Source organism: Carassius carassius, chromosome 35, assembly GCF_963082965.1.
Source record: "Carassius carassius chromosome 35, fCarCar2.1, whole genome shotgun sequence".
In the NCBI taxonomy this organism is placed as follows: domain Eukaryota; kingdom Metazoa; phylum Chordata; class Actinopteri; order Cypriniformes; family Cyprinidae; genus Carassius; species Carassius carassius.
The window spans coordinates 2,293,780-2,310,082 of NC_081789.1; the positions used below are offsets into that span (position 1 = coordinate 2,293,780).

At 35.9% G+C, this 16,303-nt stretch overlaps 1 protein-coding gene across 1 annotated transcript in view; it reads right to left on the reverse strand.

Moving 5' to 3' along the window:
* Positions 1-16,303, reverse strand: part of LOC132115865 (partitioning defective 3 homolog) — a 471,004-nt gene that overhangs the window by 411,184 nt on the left and 43,517 nt on the right. The window contains exon 2 of the mRNA XM_059524256.1: positions 1,471-1,572. Coding sequence (XP_059380239.1) covers positions 1,471-1,572 — 102 coding nt within the window. The remainder of the gene's footprint in view (positions 1-1,470; positions 1,573-16,303) is intronic.

A 16,303-nucleotide genomic window follows, 5' to 3' on the forward strand; every position in this document is an offset into this window, starting at 1 on the left:
ATGAATGTCGTTAAGATGCAATGTATTTCTGTGATGCTCCGCTGTATTTTCAGCATCATTCCTCCAGTCTTCAGTGTCACATGATCTTCAGAAATCATGAAAATATGATGATTTACTGCTCGAGAAACATTTCTGATTATTATCAGTGTTGAACACAGTTGTGCTGTGCAGTATTTTTGTAGACCTTTGATGAATGGATGGTATAAAGGCAGTATTTGTTTGAAATATATATTTTTTAATTTATTGGGTTTTTTTTTTTACTTTTAATCAATTTAATGCAACATTGCATTCATTTTATTGCCCACTCTCCTATGTACGATGTCAACTACAGGAGATTTGTACATGCTAATCAATTGTATCAAATGACAATATCCTCTGCTCTCAAAGTCAAATACCTACTTACGATGCTAATGCTAAATAGCTTCATTATACGGATTGGACTGATCAGACACAATGCAAGTGTAGCCAGACCCTTTACTAATTGAGCTAACATGGATTAGCAACTGCAGTCATGCCGAGGGGACGATTATAAATCACCAGGAACAAAAGCGGCTCTAGCCAGAGAGATGTCACCAGAGCCCAGCAGCAACGGACTAAACACAATTTATCAGGGCTTGACAACATTAGCAGCAACGCTAATGAACAAACTACATCTATAAACACACCAGAGGGACGAATCTCCTCAGTGGAACTGAGATTAGCCATTATTCAGCGTGAGAGTCAGAGCAATGACTCCACAAGAGGTAAACATCCCACAGTGACAGAATCATGAAGCTTTTGATCCTGGATGATTCTTTAAGGAAAAACACATTTATTTAGCATGTGGTGGTCCTGAAAGATCATTACAAACGCTGATCAACGAGGTTAGTCACACAGACTCACACTGTCAATCTGACATCAGATGAAGGGAAATCATAGCAAGAGGTAATGATTAGTGATGCACCATAATGACATTTTACCAAAACACAAAAAACTAAACTGAAGTTTCCATTTAGCTGAAAACCGAAACAGTTTTTTTTTTTTTTATAACAATAAAATAATTACTAAACACTCAAAAAAAAAAAAAAATCAGTTGTATATAAGTTATGTAGCGTATTGTTTACAAGCTGTTTAACTGAAATCTTTATGCATTTGAAACGATTCTTTCATGAACATCAAAATTGCACTTATTGTTTGAATTTTATTATAATATTGAATGAATTTGAGAGCCCGGATGGTGTTTCATATCAAAAGAAAGCACAAGTTCTATTGCAACTATTGGATAACAGACTAATGCTTTTAGTGAGCATTTTAAGCATGCTTAAAATTATTAATTCAGTTATGCAAGACCTCATTGTTACATTTTTGATTCAGCAAGTGACATACGTCTCAGAAACAAAAGTCAGAATATCTTAATGGTTTTTCCATTGTTTTCGCTTCATTCATCACAGTAGAAATGATTAGAAATATTAATGCAGACTCATAACATACCCTGTCTTTGTCGTCGGCCACATCACACAGCACGTCATCCAGGTCCAAAATGCCTCCATCTCCATGTTCTAACCGATTCACCTGAATCCAGTATCCTGGGTCCTGAGAGAGGAGAAGTGAACAGACAGTTACAATGAGGCGATGTGTGTCACATTTTGACAAACAGGCATTCAAATGTAGATCACGATCTTAAAATATCCACAACTTCTTGTCAGTAAAAGGCAAAAGTAAAGAAACTGTCAGGGTTCCTGTCAAGATGCTACATAGAACAAACTGAGGAGACGGAGAAATATTTAGTACAGTATTGGATGAAATTCGGGGCTTATTTAACTAAGTATTAATACAAACAAAGTTATTCAGCCTTCAATATCGTACTGTTAAAAACTAAAGTGATGTGACATACAGCCAAGTATTCACTCCCCCCACCTACAATTCCTAACGAGTCCAAACCTCTAACCATTAGGCCATGACTAACATCAGTATTGTATTATTTCTCTGTATCTGACTGTGTCCTGACTGAACTCAGCTCATCTGAACCGCTGTAATCTCATAACTGGGCACAGCTGAACGACCCACAGTCATCTTGGCATCCACAGACCCTGGAAGAGCTTCAAAGCGCTGATGACGAAGATGAAAATGGGAAAAATTGGGGTTGCACACCGATGGAATGCAAATCTCTGCCGACCATGTTACTGACTGTCAGTGTATGTAGGCCATTTGACCAGAGAAATGAGTGATTTCCAGCTTAATGTGGCTTCTGTCTACAGTATCGCTTTTTTCATCCATAATCGGATGCATTTCCACGTAAAACTGGATATTCTGTCAGGAAAAAAAAAAAAAAGATAATTTTTGGCATCGCACAATTTAATCCATAGAGAACTAACTGGATCATAGAAAAGTCTCTATAGTTTACATCAAATGTTTGACGGGATTCCTAGTGGCATCAGGCAAGAAGAAAACTCATTTTAGATGCAGAGCAAGATTGGACATTTTTATGATAAATTGCAAAGACTTGGAACTACTAACTTCTTGTATAGATGCATAGATAAATAGTGCACAATAAGATCAGGAACATGCTAAGAAAGCTATTAGTTTATTAGCTAGTATTTTAATGTAAAATTAATTTAAAAATAATGAAAATTTAAATATCCAATTTAATATTGCATTTCTCCTAAATAATGATAAGGATCAATGTAAATATTCAGCATTTAAAAAATATATTACAACAATATTGAAATATTGAAAGAAAACTGTATCCATCCTAAAACTTAGATGTGAATCCATTCACGGAACATTATCTGCAACAAATGTCAACTAGTTCATCCAACTTTTCACAGAGTTACTCTGGAAGACATTTACTGGCCACAAACCCAGAACAAGATTCAGCAAATATTTGAACAAATTTGCTGCCGAGACGACATGCGCCTCTGGCCAGCGTTTCATACTCCCACATTCACCAAACCCAGCGACTTACATGAGGATTTAAGATCAATGGACCCAATAATCACCAAAAGATGGATGGAAATGGAGATGAAATGAGAGGGAAAGGCGTGTTGTCCAGTGTGGAGGGATGTCTGGGCATGGTTATTGATGAAGGAGGGTTTGCAGGGATAGACTAAGCCTTGCATGCTTGATTTAACAGCAGAACTGTGTGCAAAGAGAAAAGAAGGCTTTGTCCCTCTCCAGTGCGAGGGAGGGATGAAAAATGAAAGCATGAAGGGCAAAGGAAAGATTAATGAAGCAGGAGTGGTACTTTGCCCCCAAGAGATACAATGAGATTTCAGTATAAAGGGATACTAATGCATTTAGGTAATGTGTTACACAACAGAGAGAGGTTACAAGTAACACTTGTGTTATTTAGTTAACTAGTAGACATGGGTACAGATCCCTGGACACACACTTGCTGATAAAATGAACACCTTTAAGTCTATTAGATAAATTTAGATAATAGTTTCTGCCAAAAAAAAAGATGAAAATCTAAGTGTTTATGTAAAGTTACATCAATGTTTCTTAAGTAATGTGTTACAGTTAGCACGTGTCTATAAAAGCTGCTCATGTGTCCCAAGATAAGGTATAAAAAATATTATCTTTTATTTTATTTTATTTTTTTAAGCAGATTATCTGGCACCATCACCACCAATGGCATGGGTTCAAACATCAGGAAAAACACTTGCTGATAAAACATATACATTTGGGTCAATCTGGATAATAGTTTCTGCCAAATGAATAAAAGTAACAGTATTTTTGAGGAAATGTGTTAAAGCTAGCATGCATGTATTACCATTTACTCTTGACAAAAGTGGAGGTTATTCATTTATTCATACGTTCAAATGTATGTTTTATCAGCATGTGATTTTCCTGAGAATTGAACCACTGTCATTGGTGTTGGTGGAGCCAACTCTACTGTGTTACTTGTAACCCCCTTATTGTAACAAATTAAAATGTTACTTGAATGCATTGGTATCCCTGTCTACACTGAACACATCACTCTGCAATGTTATCTCCATCCATCTTCACATCTCTGGCGCACCGTCCTCCTCTTGGGACACATGAGGAGCTAATAATAGATGCATGCTAGGGATCTCTCAAAATTTTCTGGGATTTTATAGATGACAATAGGTTACCATTTTTACCTTTATAAAGCCATTTTATCTAAAACTGTCCACTAACTTTTGAGTGAATTTCTTACATTTAATTTGTGAATTAGAATAATAAGACATTTGGGCTGTTACCAATTAAATGAATTCAACACAGAAGCTGAATCTGAAGTGGCATTTAGATGAATTTACACACTGTTTAATGCAATTAATGCATTTAACCTGCCATTTCAAATGCATGAGTAATGTTCTGATATATTAAACATAACACTCTGAATACTGACTTTATTCAGTGTAATTAAATCTGTTTATGTGGTTTAAGGTTCAAAAAACATTGTTTTCCACACAATGTACATTATTGTTTCTCCTCAATGCCCTGCCTTTCTGAAGTGCGTTGATTTTTACAAAGCTCTTCAGTCTAAAAACCGAGGTGGGCTCTGATTGGCCAGCTATCCAGTGCATTGTGATTGGCTGAATGCCTCAAGCGTGTGATGGAAAAGTTTCACCCCTTAACATACTGTGATGCTGAGTGTCCCGGTATCAACGAGACAAAACCAATAAAACCCATTACAAACAAGGCAGAAACTGCTGTCCAAAGTGACTTAAAGTTACATGTTTTATCAGTATGTTTGTTTCCTGGGATTTGAACCCATATCAGCTTTAACAGCAAAGCTATGTAAAACTAAAAAAAGAAAAAAGTGTTATTCATTCTAAAAGATTACTTAAAACAATGAATTTATTGGCATTATCTTTTACATATATATATATATATATATATATATATATATATATATATATATATATATATATATATATATATATTAGGGCTGCCACTTTTTATTCGATATTCAAATATGCATTTGAACATGACGTGAAATATCCGTAATCGAACTATAAATAAAATATCCAATGTTTAAAATGCCATGTGTAGCGCATTATTTACAGTCTATGATTAGACCGTTTGTTTTTTCTTTTATTCTTTGCCATCTTCTCCAGTAGAGGGCACTCTAGACGTATTGTAGTGTAGGCCCATGACCAAATCAAGCAAATGAGAGCTAGTAGCCAGGCACGTCTGTGCGCTCCGAACGTGTTGTTCTCCACCGCGGGGAACATTGTAAATTAAAAGAGAGCCGCACTTAATCCAGATCAAGTTGATAGACTGGTGTTTCTTGCAAACAATATTAAGAAATGAACTAGGCTAGGCTATACGCCTTACTCCTGCTGCTGTTTAAGTTGTCATGTTATTGTTTGTGAGAGGGAGATGCTGGATGTCAAGAGCTTTTTATGACAAGACAAAGATTGTAAGATGTCATTAAACGTTTATCTTTATCTGTGACACTGTTGTTTAACCACTGTTGCCAAAAAAAGCACTACCACAAGGAAAACATGAGGAACAAAAGAACAATGGGTCTCAAATCTCTAGATGTTTCAGTGATAGAAACTCGCTCTATGAGATATGATGACCTGCAAGCCATGCTTATGAATGCAAACACAACAATTATTAATATAACACTTTTATAAGTAACATTCCTCTTCACTGACACACACTCAACAAACATTTCTTTGTCGCATCTATTATCAGCCGCTCACGTGTCCCAAGAGGAGGTCAGAGACGTGAAGATGGATGGAGATAACATTCCAGGATGGTTTGAGATCAGAGCATACAGGGACACCTTTGTCAGCACATCCTTTATAACTCGATGGAGTAATACAACCAGGTCTGAATCACAACACCAAACAAATCCAGGCTTCAACTAAACCAACCTAGAGCAGCTCAGACCTCATCCATCTCCATCCAAGGGGAGGAAAGTGTGAAGCAAAAAAGAAAGAGAAACAATGTCTACAACCAGCTGCAGATCTTGTTCAAATATTGATCTTTTCATGAGTGCCGTCCCAATGACTTCATTTTTTTATTCAGATGTGGATGAGCTCTCAGCAATCGTAAGTTCAGAAGACACCCGCAGACAGCCGCTGCTTTCTCAAACCCACAACCTTTTCACCAAGGAAGTGAATGACACAATAGAGATGAACGCTCAATAAAAACATTTCAACACAATAAAGCACAGGATCTTTACAAATCATTCCAGAACCAAAGCACAAGCTTTATCTTTGCACAATCAGGGCGGTTGGGCGACATGTCATGACACTTTCGATGGGTGTAAAGCACCTACTGTATCAAAGACCTATTGTGAAGAGCACACCTGAGGCAAGAGCCATGCAAGAGAGACGCTTTATCACAGGAAAAGTGGAAATATACCTTGAAAAAAAAAAAAAAAACTGCATGTCTGATGAAATTGTATAACCCCCCCCCAAACCCATGTTAACCTGACAATTAACAAAGTAATTAAAAAATATATATAGTAATTGTAATAAATATTCCAGAAATATATTTTCTAATTTTGACAAAAAAAAATTTTTATTCAGCAATTTGTAATGAAAAAAATCTAAGTGTTAAAAAAGAAAAACAACTATGTCAAATAAACACATTGTCATGATCTCACGTAGCCCACTTTATATGTTGAGTAAAAGTAAATGTGCAGCAACAAGTACTTTGTTTTCCTGATTAGTCACATTACATCATTTTCTCCAGTAGCAATGATCTTGATCTTTACTACACAAGACATCTGTAAACTGATTGAGTACAAGATGACACTTTGAGAATGTTTGAGAATGTTTGTGCACCTGATCTGTTATTGTTCACAGACATCCATCATTATTATATAAGATGAAAAAATAGTTGAAAATGAACATGCACATCAAAAGTGTACATTCTATGCACATTGGTATTATTTGTAAATTCTTCCATAGAAATTAGATTTAAAGATTTATTATTTTCATTTGTTTTTTGTTTTTTGGTAGAAGATTGTTTCCACCACAAAAAAAAAAAAAACACCGGTCATTGCAATTTTTTATATCTCACAATTCTTACTTTTTTCTTGCAATTTTAAGTTTATATCTCACAATTTGACTTTTTTTTCTCAAATGTGCACGATATAAACTCATAGCTGCAAGAAATAAAGTCTAAATTGTGAGATATAAACTTCACAATGAATGAAGTCACAATGACCTTTTTTTTATTCACTTCCATAGTAAACAGCATGAATCAAATGCAAAAATGACATTCAAAGACACTGAGATCTGCACACTTCCTGGGGATTTTTGCTTTCGTAGTTGTTGAACTTGTATGAAGACAAATAATTGGCCACCAAAGCAATCTAAATCATTATTCATAACCACCAAAATGACTCTTAATTACTTGTTAACTGTAAAAACTGTCAGTTGACCTGAACATGCTCCATTTGGTAGAAAAGAGAACAATGATCAAGAAATAACAAGAAATATTTAAATGTCTGAAATCAGCCAGACAAGTAGTTTACACCAATAAAGTATGTCCTATTCCTATGTGTCAAAAAACAGTGTAATTTTCATCTTGCCTCTGTATTTTATCTTGTACTTCAAACAAATTAGGGCAAGTCCTATCGACCACAACTGATGTCATTAATTATTATTTAACAAATATAATTATTATTATAGTTTCCACCCTAATAATCCGGAGCTGAGAGAACATTGTGTGGTTGTACAACCATGAAAGTCATCACTCGACTCTAATCAAAACTTCATAAGGCATTCATATGTTTCCAGAGGCCTAGCACTCATTAATAGCTGATAAGCATGTGTGTAAAGGCATGTCTGAGAGTCATGATTAAGTGACAATGCTGGCAACGAGACACAGGGTGGAAGATGCAGGTCTGAAGGGACACCTCTCTGTTCCCAAAGGCTCAGCTGCCATGTAGAGACTCGCCCGCTGCTTACAGTAGAAGTACATGCCTGTCTGATTCTAGATTCATGGGTAAACTGCACTCCATGTCCTACCATAGATACACTCAATAGAGAGATTTAGGAAAACGGTGTGGCCTTCAAAAGCTGTCATGAACTCACTGCTCAATCATCTCTTGAGGTCAGACGTCGGACTTGAAAGGTCGGTGAAGACTGATCAACTTCACTTGAGAATCATCATACAAGTTAATTTCCAAAATGAAGTCAAAGTGGAAACAATCTTTTATGTATTTTCATTGCATGGAAAAATATGGCCAAAGACGAGGAATCCCATTTTGGTGTCAGCATCAAAATACATTTACAAAGGTGATTTTTATATACACAGAAAGCATATTAAATACAAGTAAAGTGTCTATTTTAATGTTTCAAAGAACTTTTGAAAAGAAAATGTCAAAATCTGGTGTAATACTTCAAGTGTTTCCTTGGTCAAAGCAGCGCTGCACTTATATACAGAGGCAAGATCAAAAGAAAAAATAGCATCTAAACGTTTCTAAAGACAGTAAAGTCCTTTCAGACATACATTCATATAAACTCCTAACCTTAATTCAATCCTGATTTGTTTAGCATCTCAACCGATTCGAATCGTCACATATTTGAATCTATTTTCAACCAGCTTGCGGTTTATCGTTACATCCCTACCAATAAACTCAAGTACATCAACTAGAATGTCCCCATTCACTTACACAAGAGAAGGCAGCACAACAGATGTTTGTCATTATTATTATTCAACCAACACTTGACTGAATCACACCATCGACCAGCTCAAACTCTCCAACACACTGACACTATCCATTTCTGTTGAATTAGTTTAAACTGGATTCATCATACTGTGACAAGGCCCATAAAGAACAATAAACCCCACTCACTGACCTCATGAAACTGGGCTGTGCGCACCAGGAAGGTTCACAGAGGACACGAGGAAAGATGAAGGAGAGGAAAATGGCAATTAGACAAAGTTTATGAGAAAAGAATGAAGAAGGGAGGAAAGCTGTTGAGGTAGGCCTTGGGTCTTAGCCTCTGCCTACAAAGTGTTTGCCAAAGACTCAACATCACGCTAGCTGTACTAGCTCAGAGACGAAGAAACCAGATCCAAAACTTCTGAGCCACTGCAAACACCAGATGAAGTATCTGCCATGACACAAGCTTCAGAATATTACAAGTTTATCTCTGAAATAACAGGAAAGGAACAGGTAACATGGGAGTCCTGAGGGAACCTTCAATGTAATAGCAGTGTTTGTCCATTTTTTTGCTCATTTCGGTAAACTCTTCAACATCCTCTCTAATATTTACAAGCTGGTTAGTGTTGGTTTGTTGCTTGTCAAGCACAGCCTGCTGTTCGCTAACCCAAATGTTGAAGCTGTTTGACCAAAGAACTCTTGCTAAACTATGAATGGTTTAGAAATGTTCACACTCTTGAGCTGAAATCAGCCAATCAATATTGCCATGATCTCACTTTTCTGCATCTCTAGAGTTATAAGTCACACGACATTTACACCTTTGACTCAAACCAGCCTGGTTGCAGAACTGACCACCAATGGCAAACATGGGAGGTACTAAATTTAACACTGCAGTTCTTGATTTGTTGACTATATCCATGTTTTTCTGAAGACCAGCTTGCAACTTCTTTTAAAAGTTACACATATCCGATATCTGCATTTACACTATACACTTAGCAAAACAAACCACGGTACATGTACTGAAATGTTGCCAGGTCTGTAAAAAAAAATAATTAAAAACTAGACCAATCACATTTTCCCGTGTTTTTTTCTCTCCATCCAGCAGGTGTCCACCTTCATCAAAATAGCAGAGGGGAGAATATGCTTAAAAGTTTGACTAAAAAACAACCCATGGCAACACTGTAAAAAAGTAGCCCAATTCTGCAGAAAAACTAACTGCAAAAAAAAACGTCCAATTGAGTTAACATTGATCGCCACCGTCGCTTTTTCAATGATGTACGACTCGCGTTGACAGGATAATATCTGATCTGTCCGTTTACATGACAGGCACAAACGCACATATCTGACTTAGTATTTCCACATATGACTGAGACCTAAAATCAATCTGAGAATATTGAAATCCATGTGCTTTTTTTCCTGCTGTGTGTGCCACAGGGGAAGGGAAAAATATATGAATTGGGACACTTGAACCATATAATGTAAATATGGTCTTATAAGGGTTCATGCGAATGCTAACAGAGACCTTTCTCTAGGTATTAAACCTCCTTCAGGGTTAAACCAGCAAACCAGCATCCAAACATGAGCTGGTCATCAGCTATGTTGGCTTCTTCAGCATTTTCAGCAGTGGGTTTGGACTGGATATTTTTTGTCCCTAGAGAAGTGGTTGTGTAATGTGTGATGTCATGTTTTGATAACCGAAACACTGCTTGAGCGCTGAGCCAGCATGAGGCACAGAGAGTCCCACAACAGACAGGATACTGAGATAATCAGCCAAGCAATGAATGCTTAAAATCACATAAGGATCCAACTGAATGAGCCTATAATGACACGTAATTAAAGCAATTAAGGCATTAGAGATGAGAGGTTTCTGTCTGTGGTCTAAATACAGAATGGATTGGGGTAAACCGTGTGCATATGGAGAGTTTTTTAGAGAGGGATCAGGAAAGAGATTGGAAAGACAAAGAGAGGTGACCGAGTGCCTATCCTAAAGAAATGTAGAGAGAACAAGAGCACAGCTGTGGAGATCAGTAAATCACCTGTGAAATCAGCCAAATTCATCTTACTGTGTGTTTTTAATCAAAAAGTTATTATAGTTTTAGAGTTATAGTTCTGACAAATGTACACTGCAAAGATAAGGAAACATAAATGTTTATATAATAACAACATAAGTCTATGTTTTGTGCTCATTTAGATCGCAAATGTGAAAGTAAGTAAATGTGTGCATGACAGAGCAGAGGTTGAAAAGTTGGCAAGTGTATGTGTAACACAATACTTATTCGAATTTGAATAAAATGACAATAGACAATGCAGTTTTTGCATCTAATGTACATATGTGCTGTTTTAATAAGTTATAGCAAAAGTACACACCAGAATTAAGGATCTATATATGACACAATAAATATCTGTACAGTCCCAAACCTTTCACTACAGTGAGCTAAAAAAATGAACAGCAAACAACACAATGAAAAAACAAACCTAAGCAAGCCTTAAAGAAACACAAAATACACACAATAAAACTAAAAGACAACACCAAACAAAAAAATAGCACTAGGGAAAATAAAAAGGCAAAACAACAAAAAGAACAAAACCTAAACATACTAAAAACCAAAAATAACACCAAACTGAAGAGAACACATACAAAACAAAAAGCAAAATCACAAACAAAGACAACACCAAACAGATCAAAGAAAAAAAGAAAGAAATCAAAACATAAACACCAAACAAAAAGGAGAAAAAACGCAAACTACCGTACACAAAACAAAAATAATACCAAACAAAACAAAATATTAAACCAAAAACAAAACAGTTCAAACACACAGACAACACCACTGCCCAACACAAAGTGAAATAAAGGCATAGTTTGTGAACACTAATTGGGCCACATGGCATCCTTCCAGGAGTGTGCAGACTCAAGAAACCTAGTTAATGTGTTCTGCTATGTTTGTTTAGCTTTGTCTGCTAATATTAACTTTGCTAGCTCTGTACGGTGGGCATTCGGCCAGCTTTCCTTCCAGCAGCACAGAGATCTGTGTTTCACAGCAGTCTTAAACAGTGGGAGCTCCATTCATTGGCTGTACTGTAACCCCACAGCAGCTAAAAAAAAAAAAAAAAAAGACCAGAGAGAGTGAGCATGACTAGGGGAAAATGATTACAGCCTGTGTGGAGTCAGAAGCCCATTCAGGAAGTAGAGAGTAAGGAGGGATTTTCTGCAACATGTTGCAAAGCTGTGAACCCACAGCTGATGAGTGCACAGTTCACCAATTCAACCCTAGAGTTAGCACAAGCCCACGAAGTGAGTCATGCAGAAGAAACATATTTAGACTATTTAAACGGCATCCTTACAATGCATCAGCAGCTAACTATGGCATTTTTGGCTATGTAAACTTTAATAAACCTTCTTAAAACACTCTTTTAACTTTCACTCTTCAATATCTGACAGCTGGAACACACACGTCACACTATTTTTTTGATTAAGCAAGCAATTTGTAAACCAACAAATGTCCTTTTCACCACGTCACCATTCATTCTGAGGTAGAAATTAAGGTTGTGGAAATGGCATTTTAAATGTGTTTCTAAAAAAATTGTTGACTGAGAATTTCGTAGCTAATTCTGACTAATTCCATAGTTAGAAATCCATATACCCTTATGAAAATTAACCATGGTTGTATTACAAATAAAACCACATGGTTATAGTAGTTAAACCATGGTAAATGCAAATTAACCTTGGTTTGGCTAAACTAACCATAGTTTAACTATATTTGTAGTAAAACGGTGGGTATGCAAATGGTGATCAATCAATCAATAAAAAATTTAATCCCCTTTTACTAATAATCATCAATCTCTGGTACACAAAAGTGCCTGTATTTGAAAAGCGGCAATATACAAATCACAATCATGTCTTTTCATTAGACATGTGCCGGTATTCGGTAATGCGATATATCACGGTAATGAATATGCATGGTATTGTTATCGTGGATACTTCTAAAAAAACATGAATAATTATATATTAAAAATTATTCAGAATTTGGAATGCATTTTAAGAATACTTTTCCCATCAACTGCTCAAAATGCACAATACAGATGCTTGAAAGACAGTATGCACACTGATGTAAACAAGCACACATGAGAAGCACATGAGGAACACACAAGACGCGCTGAATGAAAACACATTCACTCTCTGACAGCAGATGGCGCTAAACTGCAGAAAATGTAGCCCTTACCCTGGAAACCCCATAAATAAAGCAACTGCGCTACTTTCTAAAACATATTTAAATAGCCATTCAGATTTGTGTATTGCCATGATGTTCATCACAGCGCCAAATACTTAAGTATTTAGACTTAATAGGCAATTTATTTTATTTATAACTTTTTTCCATTTTAATCTGGACTACAACATGCCCTAGATATTGTTTGAAAGTGTTTTGATTCTTTATTGTTCATTCACACTTTACATTAGGGCTTCATTAGTTAACATAAGTTAATTCAGTAGTTAACAAACTGCCAATGAAAAATTCTTCTGAACATTCATTAATCTTAGGTATTCCAAGATTTAAATACACGATGTTAAAATATAGTTGCAACTGTGTTATTTAATGAGCTAACATGAAATAAGACTTGTATTTTTTAGTAAGGGATAATGTACATCCAGCCGGTTGTTCTGACCCCGACGCAAAATGCTTATTGTACAGCTACTTGACACATAAGTAAATAATTAGATGCATATTATTGATTCGAGTTGAATACCAGGATGACATAATTAAACAATTGTACACCATTTTGAATCGAATTTTTATATTTTATTAGCTAAACAAACGCAAAGCTTCCACCAAGAAAAAAATAGTTCAAGCAAGAGTACAGAGCCGACTGCCGTTACCCAGATGAGCCGGTGTTATTGGCTTTTACTGGTTGTTATCCAGGGATAACATACCTCGGAATTTCACGACTGACCAATCAGAATCAAGTATTCCACTTGTGAATGTTAATGGTTAACTAATGAATTTTTATTGTAAAGTGATACTGATTGGTCTTTGTAGTTCTTTTGCACTTTAATCTGTTTAAAACTTTTAACTTTGTATATTTCGCTGTATTTCTTTATTGGATTTAAATGCTTAGTTATTTTTTTTATAAGAAAAAAAGTTATTTAACCTGTTTTATAGTGTTATGACCACTTTTTTGAAACAAACTTTCAATACCGTGATAAAACCGTATACCGTGATAAAAGCATGAGCAACAGGAAAATTTGATACCAGCATATCCCTACTTCACACACAAGTATAATTGTATAAAATGCTAAAATTGCTGCACACAAACCATCAACCTTGGCTGTGATTGCTCCATTGAAATGTGGGCTACTGGATATGGCAGTCGACCCATTAAACAGCAGACTAAACATCAGTTTAGCAAATTCTACGTCAGGACTTCTGCGAAGGAGATTCAAGATTTGGCACGTTCAAGAAACAGGTCCTGCACCACCAAACGGCTTCAACATGCAGCAGTCAGCACTATCTCGGAGTGCATTGTTTATTATTTCATAATCACGGGTTATGCATGCCAGATGGAGGCTCAGAGGATGCCAAGTGAAACATAAGGCTGCGTGCCAGTATCACAAAACACTGCGAATGATACGCAGCCAAGAAGTGGACATAAGGCACGATGCAAACTCGGACAAACGGTAAACTGTGCTAATGTTATGGTGTGTAGAAATCATTAGAAGCTCTGAGGTGCTGAGAGGAGACATTAAAACGCTCCGCGTGGAGCAGATTAGTATAGAAAAAACAGTCTGCGGTTAATTACTGCTACATTTACCGTAAACCGTGACCACAGACGAGGCCTTAATCATAACTGATGTGTTACGTGTTCACACTGTATCTTACTTTCTTTCACTTTTCATATATCAGGTTTGTTTTTCTTCTGTCATCCCAACCCTGTTACTTGGCTTTCAGCAATGACATCATTTATTTATCTAGAAAACATGCCTCTCTTTCCTGAGAATAGTGGTTTAGCTTGGGCTGGGTTCACAAAACTGATTCTTTTAAGGTTTGGTAATGAAATGCCTTGTCAAGAATAAGTGTCTAACAGTATATAAAGAGAAGCTTTTCTTAGTAAAAGCAAGGGTTTGTTGTTTTCCAACATCACTGTCTTTGTTCAAGAGACTCTTAGTGCGTGCAGAAGCAAAATTACTACAAGACATGCAACAGAGACTCGATTTACAAGTAAATACACAATACAGAAAACAAAACCTTTAAGTGTCTGCTTTACATTCTTGTTGTGAAAGAATATTTTTAGTTCTTTAATATTTAGAAAAATGTATATGCTTGTATTTTATTGATGTATAATTTCTATAAAAGTGTGTGCCAGGCTTTTAGAATTATGAACTCGGACCAACATATACCTTTACATTTTTTATTCTTTTATTTTTTTAATTATAATTTGCCAATATTTTTGACTTTTTCAAAGACATTAAATTAAATTAAACAGTAATTACATAAAAATAATCAAAATATTTAATAAAATTTACAAAATATATTACATTTATTTCTATTTTATTAGTTTTTTCCTAATGTACAGATTTTTGTTATTTTATCCATTATCTTTTTTTTTCTTCTGTCAAACATGTTGAATGTCCAAGCTACTCTTTTCTATACAACAAAAGTACATCAAGATATATTCTGCCAAATAAATACATAAATAAATAAATGAAAACAATCCAACAAAAAAGAATGTCTAAGATGTCTTTTATGTTTCACAGAAGAAATGCAAATTCAATTTTACACAACATACACAAATAATAGAATTTTGGGGGAGTTGAAACTATTCCATTCACATGTTTCTATTCTTAACGTATCTTAAATTATGCTCCTTAAATTCGACTTTAATTATTACTCCAGTCTGTCCAATCTAAACCGTAAAAAAAAAATTCTGAGATCCCACAATAACCCGGCACTTACAAAATGCAGTCTCAGTCTTTGTTACTAAATTGTGTAACCATGACCTTTAACTCCATTATAAGCAAGCGTGCCAACATTTCAAGTGTATTGATAGCAGAAGGCTAATTTAGTGTCCTTGGTCTTCAAATAGCTGAATAAATACAGCAAGAGAGGATGAATATGTGTCTCTAGGGTATCAAAGAAAACAAAATGAGAGCCATAATGGCATTAAACACGGCTCAGAGCCGCTGGCAGTGATGGATGTAGAGCAGCGGGCTCATATTTGTTACCCACTACAGATCTGATTGCACTGAGAGCTTGAATAAGAAGCCCTGATGGAGCCAAACTAATTATGCCCCGCTTAATACAAAGTGTGAAAGTGCACAATTGAATATGGTTTTACATGCAGTTGAACTGAAATGTGCTCAAGGCTAAACTGGTTTGACACTAAGACCAGAAGTGTCTTTAAATCAAATTCAAATTCAATAATTTTTGAGCGCTGAGAGTTCAAATAAAGTGCCTCTGAATGAGGTGAATGTCAGCCACATACACACATACATTCACACACACACACACATATGAATCGCACTGACTTAACAGTAGGTGTCTGCCAAAGAAATCCAGGCACAGATCCAACATTCACAAGTCTGAGCGAAGGATGGAGCAGACGAGAGGATAGGTGTAACAGTAAAACCAGAAAAACAACACAACAGGTGAAAATCAAGTGAAAAGCTGTGAAACCAGGCGAAACATTGAAAGTGATTTTGATGAAGCTACATTTAAGTGCAAGTTTAAA